Source organism: Cibotium barometz, chromosome 45 (genome assembly GCF_041138505.1).
Source record: "Cibotium barometz isolate CiBa-2024 chromosome 45, ASM4113850v1, whole genome shotgun sequence".
NCBI classification, from domain to species: Eukaryota; Viridiplantae; Streptophyta; class Polypodiopsida; order Cyatheales; family Cibotiaceae; genus Cibotium; species Cibotium barometz.
Window position 1 is genome coordinate 10,706,328 of NC_141090.1, and position 12,490 is coordinate 10,718,817.

General features: G+C 42.2%; 2 protein-coding genes across 2 annotated transcripts in view; both read right to left on the reverse strand.

Moving 5' to 3' along the window:
• Window positions 1-2,344: 2,344 nt before the first annotated feature.
• Window positions 2,345-12,490, reverse strand: part of EGY2 (ethylene-dependent gravitropism-deficient and yellow-green-like 2) — a 111,276-nt gene continuing 101,130 nt past the window's right edge. Inside the window, exons 10-12 of the mRNA XM_086783025.1 lie at window positions 3,170-3,377; window positions 2,921-3,081; window positions 2,345-2,838 (exon numbers count right to left, since the gene is read on the reverse strand). Of these exons, the coding sequence (XP_086639151.1) occupies window positions 2,611-2,838; window positions 2,921-3,081; window positions 3,170-3,377 (597 nt within the window). The 3' untranslated portion in view covers window positions 2,345-2,610. The remainder of the gene's footprint in view (window positions 2,839-2,920; window positions 3,082-3,169; window positions 3,378-12,490) is intronic.
• Window positions 10,666-11,744, reverse strand: LOC147612421 (uncharacterized). The gene is made up of 2 exons (XM_086783600.1): window positions 11,577-11,744; window positions 10,666-11,449 (listed from the first exon to the last, which is right to left on the reverse strand). The coding sequence occupies exons 1-2, from the start codon at window positions 11,628-11,630 to the stop codon at window positions 10,913-10,915; spliced, it is 591 nt and encodes a 196-aa protein (XP_086639726.1). The 5' UTR covers window positions 11,631-11,744; the 3' UTR covers window positions 10,666-10,912.

Here is a 12,490-nt window from a genome sequence, read left to right on the forward strand (position 1 = left end):
GGTCTAGCAAATTACAAATGCGTGTTTTCGTGGAGTTCTAGTTTTTTTCGATATCTAGCACGGTTTTTATGTTAGTATTTTTGAGTATCTATGTTTCTTAGGAGTGCTGGCAGCATTGGGCTAGGGTTCAAGTCCCATTCCCTGCTCTTCAATGCGGTTATATGGATCATATGTGATTCTCCAGCTTGGCTAATGTGTCAAAAGACTCTCTCTCTCTCTCTCTCTCTCTCTCTCTCTCTCTCTCTCTCTCAATGAGGGTTAAAGAGAAGCTTCTTGTATTTTTTACGGCACCCTTCACGAAGAGCACCCAACGATTGTAATATCCTGAATTTGAAAAGGAGCCAACCTACATTGCATTTCACAAAATCTGGGTAGATAAGCTTGCATTGCTCACAAAACCAATAACTTTACTCTAAGGTGATAGACAATCAGCCTGCATGGGTAACCATTGTGTGAAGCCCATAGAATTGCCAAAACTTCATGACTTGCACATGAGTGAGCCTTGTGTCAAAGTGTAGCATTTATTTTTTATTTTTTAATATTGCGATTCTTGATGCAAATTCTTAATTCTTCTTCTCCTTTTTAGGAGATCTCAGGTATGCCACCCTCCTTGATGAACCAGTATCAACGCCACTCATCAACAGTTGTGCCTGCTGTTAAAGTTGACAAATCCTCGTCATCTGCTTGTAGATGGTGAGAAGAAAACTGAAGCTCTTGCTTTTAACTTCAATCATACTAATTTGACAACAAAATCACCTTTGTTGGGCTCATCAAATAGGGCCCATCAAGTCAATAAGCCTGTTGTAGAATACTTGGAATACATAGTATTATTATCTAAGGATGGCCTTGTAGACCCCACACAGATTCAAGTCGTCATAGTTTGGCCACAACCCAAGATAGTAAAAAAAGTCAAAGGACTCTTAGGGTTGACTAGATGGTATTAAATCTTTATACCATGGTATGCAAAGATAGAATCTCTAGTAACTTCTCTCCTAAAGAAGAATGCCCCAATTGTAGCAAGTCGAAACTCTCTACGATGTAAGAGGATATAATGTTTGGTGTACACAAGAGAACACTCACATGAAAGTCTACCCTCTTGTGCCAATTTGCTTTTAGCAAGCTAAAAGATACTAGATTTTGGTACACTTTTTGAAGTGGTTTATTAAATCCAATAGTTTTGCCATAGTAGTTCTTATGCAAGGAGGACATCCTTTGGCATCTGAATCCAAAAAACCAAGACCTTGTGAGAAGAATTATGTCGTCCATGGTTTGGAGGTATATGCATTGAAATTATGGAGACATTAATGAAATTATAGAGGTGTATGCATTGAAATTATGCACAAAAATTCACATTCATCACTAACGAAGAGAGTTTGAAACAGATTTCTACTCGTAATTATGGATGAAGACTCAGAGTTCAACTTTGAAATCAAGTACAATATATGCATTGAAATTATGGAAACATTGACATGAGAGGAGATGATTGTATGGAGAGGTGGGATGGGGAGACTTATACAGACCTCCTCCAAGCATACATGTGCACAACCACTTATTTCATGCAAACCCCACTACCACTAACTTGCATGGAAACTACTTACCCCATACTAACTCCACTAACACTAGCATTTACTCAACTAGACTCCAACTATCCAACTTGACTAAGTTCTTAAAACATGCATTTTCAAAAAATGCACTTTCTTGCCCCAAGATTTCTGAAGTCTCACTTCGAGTCCAAGAAAATTTCCCCTGGCCAAGGTCTAGACTAACTTTAAAATATTCCCAACCATTCATATTTGCAAGGAAATGTCACTACATACAGGTGGAAACTTATATCTATGACAAAAGTGTAGTTAAAGATCACGAAAAATAATTAATAATTCTTATATAATTAGAGGGATCTTACAACACATCATCGCTAGTTCCAAGGCCATGTGCATCCATCGCGCTGGCCAGGATCAACAAGTTGTCCCTTTCACACTAAGCTAGCTATCATATTTAGAACCAGCTACCATCAGGAATATGAACGGCTATTACAAAAATGATGGGAATAAATGTCTTTTCAAATCTATAAAGATCATACTCGAATTATATCATTCATTACTATCAGCACATCACTGCAGTGGCCAAAAAAAGCAGTTCGACCAACGGCCTCACATAATGCATAAGCAAAACCTTGAGAAAGACATGATAACGCGGCTATGGTAGGACAATGAGAAAACCAAAGCTATCATGGAGGCTCTATAAGATAGCTTGAGAGAAGCTATAATCAGAGAAGGCTAACATCAATAAAAAAATTTTGTAAATGCAAGAATCCTGAGAAATCCAAACACTAGATTTTCCTCACTAACAAAAACAGTATAAGCATCTTAATTTATATTTAGATGGATTCTACAATGATCAAATCCTGCTTTCATGTACCATTTTTGACAATCAAGCACACAGGCTGTCTGCATAGCACCTTTTGAAATTGATCAGTCATGAGCTCAATATTGAGCCTACATGACGCCTTGAATCAATTATACATGCCCTCATCTCTTATCTTTAGGCAAGATGGGACCAAATGCTTGCTGATGAGAGACCTCCATCAAAAGCATTTGGGAGACAAGGGTTTCAAGAAAGAGGAAATGGGAAGGGGAGACAGATCAGCAATGACAGTAGTAAGACTGCAATGCCTGCAGCTACATGTGCAGTGTCCGGAGAAGTGATCTCCTCTGCCTGTGGAGTAATAGGACCCCTTTGAAGAAATATTACCAGGACCACCCAATACAAGGAAACGTCACTGAACAGTGCAGAAAACCCAAGAAGAGCAATAGAAACACCATTCACACGACTCCAAACCTGCCCGGCCACATGAATTCAGAATTTTACAAGCAAGCATGGAAAAGCAAACTTCAGATTTATGCGAGGACAACCAACAAACCTTTCTTCCCCACAATGCTTGCGAAATTCGGCCCCCATCAAGCTCACCGACTGGAATACTGTTGATGCCATTTATGAGCAGTCCCGCCCATGCCCATAGCACAAGTGGGTTTACTCCTATGCTTGCACCTTCTTTGATAGAGTCTCCCAGGATGGCTTTTGCTGTAAAAGCATAGAACATGCTTAACTTTTGAACTACTTCAGATAAACTCAAAATCTCCAAACAGCTTCCAAAGTGAAGAAACCATACCAAGAGCACCCACGAGTAAGGAGTCATGAAAAGCAGTTGCATTTACAAGAACTCCCTGTCCTTCACCTGGTGGAAAGGCAAAACCAACCAATAGCAGGGACAAAGCCAGAAAAGCTCCCGCCAAAGGTCCTGCTGCCGCAATCTTCAGTAGATCTTGACGTTTTGATAGAGTGTTGGTTATTCTGGTTATGCCTCCAAATGAACCAATCTGTAAAAAGGGACGCATTGTTTATGACAATACCACCGAAACCTTGTTATCATAATGATGCTTGGAAGATACCACAATGCCAAAATTTCTTTCATTGGAGGAAGCATGAATATCCCCTCAGCTCTAAACTAGAAGCAAAAGTACACGTACACCTGTTACTAGAAAGAAAGTAATATTAATGTCTACAAAAGGCCTCAATGTCAGGTAATGGCTGTTATAGCAGATTAGCTATTTATGGCATAGTTATCACTATATATGCGAAAGGTTGGGTTATTATGACACACAATGATGCACCACTTGAAGGTCTGGCTTGGACCAGGAGAGCAGATATGCTCATGCTGTGCGCATGGCGAGAACATATGTCAAGCAAGCTTCGATGGTATGGGACGCCAGAGTTAGACATGGGCCTATGGGATTGTGCATGCACCCTAGCCTTGGCTCGGGGTTAGGAGGTGAGCTAGCCTGCTACCTCATGATTTGGTATGGTACTAACCGTGTTTTCAGTTGTGATTAGGATTGAACAATGGTGGTGAAATTTATAGTAGAGAGTCGAGACCATGTTAACTAGCGACACTGGGGCATTTTTTACCTTCACACTGAAGGTCATTTTTTAATTAAGTCGCTCACTTTTGTATTGCAATCTTATCTCATTATTGTGTGCATCGTGTTGTTTCACTCTCATCGTGTTGCATCAGTGTGCAAGTCGACAGGACTTTGTGTACTTCATTGCTAACCGCCGCCCTTGGGCACCTTTCTTTGCCCACCATTCTGCCATTAAAGGGTTTGTACACAAATTCAGTGTATTAGGGTTTTGATACAGCTACTACAGTACCCGTACAGCATCATATTAGGGTTTCAGCCTCTGTCCGTACAGCCTATAAATTCAGTGTATTAGGGTTTTGATACAGCTACTACAGTACCCGTACAGCATCATATTAGGGTTTCAGCCTCTGTCCGTACAGCCTATGTGGCACTGAAGGGCATTTTTTAATTAAGTCGCTCACTTTTGTATTGCAATCTTATCTCATTATTGTGTGCATCGTGTTGTTTCACTCTCATCGTGTTGCATCATTGTGTGTAAGTCGACAGGACTTTGTGTACTTCATTGCTAACCCTGAATCTAGCCCTAAACCTAACAGTGGTATCCGAGCATTGCTTGCCTCCCTTGGGCACCTTTCTTTGCCCACCATTCTGCCATTAAAGGGTTTGTACACAAATTCAGTGTATTAGGGTTTTGATACAGCTACTACAGTACCCGTACAGCATCATATTAGGGTTTCAGCCTCTGTCCGTACAGCCTATGTGGCATTCGTACAAGTCGTGTATCTATCCATACAGCTACAGTACTTGCACACTGTTGTTCGTACACCTGCCTGCTGTACCTGCTGCACTTGATTGTAACCGACCGTACCTTTTTGTACCGACTGTACTTGCAACCATACCTTCACCCAACTGTGCCTGCTCATACACGTGTACCTGCATGTACTTGCAATGCCCACTTTGCCTGCTCAAGCATTTCTGTAGGCACACAGATTAGTGTTTCAACACTTATTGGAAATTTTCACAAATTGCAGAGAATCTGCAAGATTGAAGCTCTTGCAAACTTGGAAATTTGGGACTTTTGCCTTAATCAGCCCTATACATCGAAATTGGACCTTCTGCATCAACAAAATTTTGGGGCTTTTCTTGTGCGTTTCATCCATTCGACAAATTGATGGTAAAATTCCTAGCTTTTCAATCAATTTCTTACAGGTATTCAGCCTCTAGTGCATATTCATCTCAAGTAAAGAGCTTGGGCATTGTGGGAAAATACACCCATGCACTAAGGTGAATAGGAGCTAGCCTTTGGCATTACTCATGTAAAAGCTCAAAAAATCAAACTTGATCCCTCAGCATTCAATGCACACCATCATGTTAACTTTGAGCCCACATGGGCCTAGATTCATGGAGGAGAATGTGGAGGTGTTTCTTTGCTCATCAATGATGTCATCTGCCTTGTAATCTCAAGCCTATTTAAATGGCTCATTCTAATGAAGACAAAGTGTGGGAATATTCTATTATTTTTCCTCAACATTATGCCTTGATTAGTGTGTCATTAACTCTAATCTCTCTAGCTCACTAATCAGGTTATAATGATGTCTTTTATGCTCTTTGATCCTACTTGAGCTCACCGAACCTTCTCATCAAATTCAACATTTGGTATCAGAACCATCTAGGGCTGGTTCTTAGTAAGAGATTGAGATTTGTTGGATATTCGGAGCTTCAATGTTTGAACACTCCCTATCAATGTATGTGTGTGAACATCTCTTATAGGTGAATGAGTGCAAGTGTCTGTGAACAAGGGCTTATAGCCACTTAAGTGTTTGTGTGTGTAAGCAGTGATGTCACTAGGTATAGACAAGTGTCACTGCCCCAATTATTAGAGTGTTGAGAAAGATATGGCATTTTGCCTATCAAATCATTGTACCTTGTGTAAATTTCATATACAAACATCACATTGTACTGTGCAATCATCTGATTTCAGCTTGTTACGTCACACACTCCCTCTCTCTTCTGCACATACACCATCTCTGTGAACCCTAAAACCCACAAATGGTATTAAAGCAACGTTTTTGTCGCCCTCCTAAAATGTCGCTATCGCCACCAACTTTTTCGGGCAGCACTAGTGCAGGGCACGCCCAGCCCTCCCCGCAGCACCATTTCATCGCAAGCTTTTCGGGCCGTGCGAGTGTTTGGAGGACCACCGCTGCCCTTGCCGCCAACATTTTTGCCACCCACCCTGCCGCCCGTTCATCCACCATCGGCACTGTCTACTGCCCACTCACTGCCCCTTGCTGTCCACTTGCCGCCGCCATCTACTATTTGCTCCACACCACCCCCACTGCCTGGCTGGCTGCTGTCGACTCTTGCCCGTGCTGCTGCAAGCTGAGAAATCAGCTCTTCTCCACTCATCTCCAGTTGTTGCCTCTTCTACTACTGATGCTGATGCTGATGCTCCTATTGCTGCAACCACCGCCGATGCTCTAAGCTGAGCCACCTCCTATTGTCCCTCTTCGCGGCCTTCTCACTGCCTGCTCGACAAGGAATGGTCTGCACACTGGACTTCAGTGCCCATTACTTACTTTCCTTCCTGGCCTCTACCACGGATCCTAACATAAGTACTCATGTTTTCAAAAAGTTCTCCGGACCTAACTTCCGTACCTGGCAGAAAAAGATTCGTCTACTTCTTATGTGTGATGGTGTTTGGAACATGGTCAACCACACCAAAGAAAAACCTTAAGGCATTTTTAAGGTGCAGTTTGGCAGGACAAAAACGACAAGGCACTCGCACAAATTGACCTTTGTCTTGCAAATAGTCTACTTCATCATATGGACTTCAACAAAACTGCAAAAGAGGTATGGGAAAAGCTTGAAAACCCGTTTGGCCATAAAATTAGCAATTCCAAGGTTTTTCTCAAGTAAAGGTCCTTTGGCTTAAAATGAGTGAATCTATTAATTTGGGATAACATTTAAACAATTCGAGCCACATGAAGACAACAAGAAAGCTGTCCTCCTGTCTCACATTGAAGATTTGACAAAATATGCTGACATCCTAACTTTTCTTAGGGTGAATAGATAGATTTCTTTTGATGACATGATCGCAACTTTTACAGATTGCAACTTTTACAGATGAAGATCATTGTCTCAAAGAACAGTAAGACAGAGCATTTGACCTTGACAAAGCCATGTTCATAAAAGGAAGCTGTCAAATGTAACTTCTGCAAGAAGCTCAAACACCCAGAAGACCGATGCTGCAAAAAGATGGGTAAGGAACAAGAAAAGGTGCATGCAAACTTAGTGGCAGAAGAAAAAAAAGAGGAAGCAAAGGCTTCCACAGCAGTGGAACGTGCAGCTACTGTGGAACATGCAGCTACCATGATGGACAATCTTTCTAGATTATGATTGGGTTTTTAAGTTTCTCCACTTTGTATGAGTCAAAGGGTTCTCTGCCCCGGATGTCCCCCAAAATATGATAAATAACCTTGTGTATAGTTTTTGTAAGCCTTATCTTTTTTAAAGACTCCGCATTCTCTTATCCCTACTTAGAAACAAGAGAAAAGGGGGGGAGGGGGGAGGGTGGGTGGGTTTGCTTTGTTGTGCTGATGTATGTTGTCTTTTGTTTCTCTAAGCAAGATATGACCTCTAAGTCTTTCGCAATGAGCCATGCTACACGAACCTCTCAGCTATGATTATAAGTCTATGAGCCATGTTCATGATGAGCCTCTAAGGCAATTGCGGGAAACATGTCGTGTTTTTGCTAGTATTGGAGGACAAGGACTATTGAAAGCCATCCTAGATCTCCACCTTCCCTCCGAAGGGGGGTTTGTTGGATATTCCAAACTTTAGTGTGTGAACACTCCCTATGAGTGTATGTGTGTGAACACCTCTTAAAGGTGTGAACATGGGCTTATGGCCAGTTAAGTGTTTTTGTGTGTATGCAGTGATGTCACTAGGTATGGACATGTGTCACTGCTCCAGAGAATAGTGTTGAGAAAGATAAGGCATTTTGCCATATAAAAGCATTGTACCTTGTAAATTTCATATCAATCAATACAAGCATCACATTCTACAGTGCAATCATCTGTGATTTCAACTTGTTACACCACACACTCCCTCTCTCTTCTACACATAGACCATGGAGGTGCATCCTCCATAGCTCTCCTTTGTGAACCCTAAAACAGCACAAGGTTAGTGTTATCTTTAGCTCCCAATTACCTATTGATTAGTCTCTTAATTAAGAATCTCAAGTTTTGCAAGAGCGAGCACTAGAAGAGAGAGAGAGAGGGAGGACAGCGGTCAGCAGTCCCAATACGAGCCTTGCTTGCGGCAGTGTTGACAGTCTGAGGAAGATCACTTGTGGAGGGTGCAAACAGCAGCGGCAGGTTCTTCATCCTCAAATGGCCATCAGCGCTAGCATTGAGGAAGAGAGCTAAGGTTTTGACAACCTTAATAGCTTCGGTGTGAATTTCTTTCTACAAGGGCATGTTTTTATGACAATTGTGTCTAAGCATTGTAAAGCCTTGATTTGATTCCCATTTATCGCATATCACATGTAAGCACAATGCCCACATCTTGTGAATCATCAATGTGAGGCACTTAAATGTCAAGAAGAACATCAAGAAGAAAAGCCCAAAAAAGCCACAAAACCACATTTCTATGGATATGCTAAATAAGGGTTTTGAGTTATCAGAATTTTTATGCCACAAAATGCACATCGTAAGGAGATGGTGGTTTCAAGAACATCTAGTGTCATTGAATCTTTGAAACATCAAGCGACTAGGAGCTTAAGAAGCCCTCTCTTGTATGTTGCCGTGCTAACATGCGCATGGTGGAGAAGATGCATGACATGGAGATCTCCAAACCAGTAGAGATCTCCAGAGTTCAAAGTTCGATTCATGAATGATGATGCATAGCATGTCATGAATGATGAGTCGTGACTAATAATTCATAAATGTTTGCTTTCAGGTGAATGTTGAGAGTTCAAGTTGATAGTGGACACTCTTAAGAGTGTCCACAAGGAGCGAGATCCAGATGAGGAGGCCATATATGCCGATCTTTACAAGGAGCTAGAAGAGATTGACTGTAAAGTTTCTCGTACTCGTAGAGGTCGCACAACTAGAGGTGGCACACAAGTAGGTGGCCGTGCATGCACTTTTTGGCGTCCTACTTCGACCGTGGTGGCTACATATGTGAGGCGTGGCTCAACTTCAAGGAGCTCTTTAGCACTTTTGTTTACTGAAGAAGAGGATACTCCTATTGCAGGCATTAGAGAGCCCGAGTACGATGACGAGGGCAATGTCCTTATAGCGAGGGTAGTTTTGGGTTGGCCTCTGATGATGGGAGCACCTCTAGCGAGGGCATCCCTTCCCCTAGTGATTTGTTTGAGGAGGAGGACTAGAGTCTAGACTCTAGACATTTTTGTACTTAGTATTGTGACTAGTGACAACACACTTTTTTGTATTTCCTATTGTAGGCCACAGGCCACGGCTCTTATTTATGGCATGGTGCATATGTTCAGTGTTCATTGTTCATGACTCTTGAGTGACGAGTCTTTGTATTAGTGGTTTAACTTTTTTCTAGTTTATGAGAAGTTACAACTTCTCTAGACTTTGCATCTCTAAATGTGTACAAATATCTTTTTTTCAAGTGTTCTTTAAAGTGGATCGTAGCTCAATTGAACCTATTTTTCAAAATTTAAAAGTCCCGTATTGGTAGCGTTTTTTTGTACCTTCATGTCATACCTCATAACTATGTCCATAAGCCACGGGAGTGTCATTCGAAGCGAGGGATGTGAGTACTTAGGTACATTAGAGATACTCTTGAGTACGGCATTACTTACAGTGCAGGTGACACTCTTATGGGTTCAGATTGGGCAGGAGATTGTGATTTCACGAAATAAGTTTCAGGATCTCTTGGACCAACAAGAAGCAACCTTCAGTGGCACTTTCTTCCAGGAGGATTTTAGTGGAATGGGAGTTCAGATTAGTGGGACAACAGCTTTACAATGTGATAACCAAAGTTGTATGGCTATTGCCAAGAACCCTGTGTTACATGCTTGAACAAAGCACATTGAGATTTAGTATCATTATGTGCAAGAGCTGATTGAGGATGAGATTGTGGAGCTAGAGTACTTTTCTACGGACCAAAACTGCGTTGACATCTTTACCGAGGCTATTGGGAAGAATCAGCTCACTTGGCATCTTCTTCGACTTGGCATTGGGCCAAGAACATAATCTGTCTTTGGGCAGACATTCAGGGGGGGTGTTAGTATACACTCAATGTCCGCCTCTCAACATGTATCTCACATCTACGTTTGGTGCACATTTATAAGGGCCCCCATTATGGAGGAGACGCCATTGGTGCACATGTCTTTGGTCGGAACCCCAACATAGATGCTAGAAGGGATCTTATTGTGACCGTTGATAGTTAGGAGATGACTAGCGTACAAATAGAGAGTTGTGCATCATAGTAGCCAGGAGTTTCATAAAAAAGGTTTTTTAAACGCGTTTCGAAACGTTTCATGGTGAAGCCCAGAAGTATGAAACGGCAAGGGTCCCGGGGGGGGGGGGGGGGGGGGGGGGGGAGGACACATGTTACCTTGATCTCAGGCTCAAATAAATTAGCACAACTTAATAATTTACGATTTACAACTTACAAGTAACCAAATGGCAAAAGGAGTCACGACCAAAGAGTGGCAATCCATAAAATGAGAAATGTCACATGATACATCATAAATGTCACATGCCAGTATGCCACATGGGCTATGGCTGAAGCAAATGAGAGTATGTCACATGTGACATGTGACTGTCACTAACACCATACATGAAAGAAACTCAAAAATATCTAAAAATAACAACACTATCCAAGGCTCTAGCTAGTAGCCTCCAATGTCAAACATGACATAATACATCATACATGTCAAAAAATCATAAATGAAAATGAGAATGAGTCATGACTAGGTAGTAGGTACTAAGTAGATACTAGACTCTGAGAGCCTACTCATCCTCCTCTGCATCATCCAACTCAAGATCCTCATCCTCATCTGCAACATCAGATGCCTCAGAAGCTGTGGTCCAATCAGAAGAGTCATCTACATCCTCTGCTGCTGTCGCTGTCTCACATGCAACACTCGTGCTACCACCATCATCTGTGCCACGTACAAAACTCCTGCTACTGCTAGCACCATGTGTATCCCTGCCCACCCTGGCTCGAGAGCGGCTACGTGTTTGCCTGGTTCCCTGCATCGCCTCCTCATATAACATGGTGTAAATGTCCTGCTCATCAGGTGGGATCTCTGGGATGTCTTTCACTTTCTCAATGTCGATTTTGTCGACATTCACCTGAATCGGCTCTATAGAAGTACCTCTCTGCTCAAGTAGACGGAGGTTGCAATGACAATAAACCAACCGCTCTAATTGTGGAGTGGTAAATTTGTTCCTTTTCTTTGTATGGAAAAGGGCCCATGTACTCCAATTTCTCTCACAAGGACCTGAGCTGCAGTCCTGTGAAAGCACTCTCATAGCAAGCCTCCTCTGCCAAAATTCAAACCCGAAAAATCACACATGAGACATGATTCATTATCCATGACACAGGTGAAAGCACATGCATGAATCATGATATATCATGTGACATGAGCATAAAACTTTAATGAATACTCACCAACTGTGGGGCACTTATACCATATTTCTCCCACCAAGATACAGGCTGTAACATCCCTGAATGCAACTCAGCAGTCGGTGACCCAAAATGCTTTCCTGTCTTGTTGCGGAAGGCAAGCCACTGCTGCTCCAAGGTAGCCAACTGATCCACATCTCCACCCACCCATGCTGTGACATACTCAGTCCAACCATCCTCCAACTCCTCGCAACATGCCTGATCTTCGTGTCTCCACAAAGGATGGAGAATGTGGGCCACTGCATGGATTGGTCTATGAAACCAATCCCAACGATCTTGCCAAATAGCACAGAGGCTGGCCTTCCTAGTTTTTTGAACATTACGAATCACGAATCACGATTTAGAGTTTATATTAAATAAAGTTTAGAGCTGAAATTTAAAGAGAAGTAAAATATAATACTTACTGGATGTCAGAAATACCAGTTGCCTTTATAAGGCACTCCCCGAGCTTGTCCATGTACCCATATAAGAGGCCCATGGTGCAACCCTCCATGTCGGTGATTCGTAATACGCTGTAGAAAGGTTGTAAAATCCTCACCAATCCCTCTGCTGTTGCCCACCACTCAGCACCCATGATAGTGCTAACAAACTTATCTGACTTTGAACACTTATTTTCAGCTTCCCAGTCATACCATTCCTTGGACACCACTAGTCGTAAGAGTCCCTTTCGTACTCTTACTACTCTATCAAGCACTATGAACATATATGCAAACCTAGTGGTGGCGGGTTTACACAGCTCCAACTCACCCTGTGCCCTGTAGATAGAAAGGATCTTGGGCCGCTTTGTGACAAATTTGACAATGAAGCGAGCTGTATTTAATACTTCCTGCAACCAACCTAGCTTGCCCATATCCTCCATCATAAGATCCAAACTATGACTGGCACATGGTGTCCAAACA

Bases quoted from the DNA above. Each gene is read 5' to 3' on its own strand.
- LOC147612421 (XM_086783600.1), bottom strand. From the start codon at position 11,630: ATGTTACAGCCTGTATCTTGGTGGGAGAAATATGGTATAAGTGCCCCA. The intron at 11,450-11,576 runs GTGAGTATTCAT...GAATTTTGGCAG, and splicing joins GTATAAGTGCCCCACAGTTG to AGGAGGCTTGCTATGAGAGT.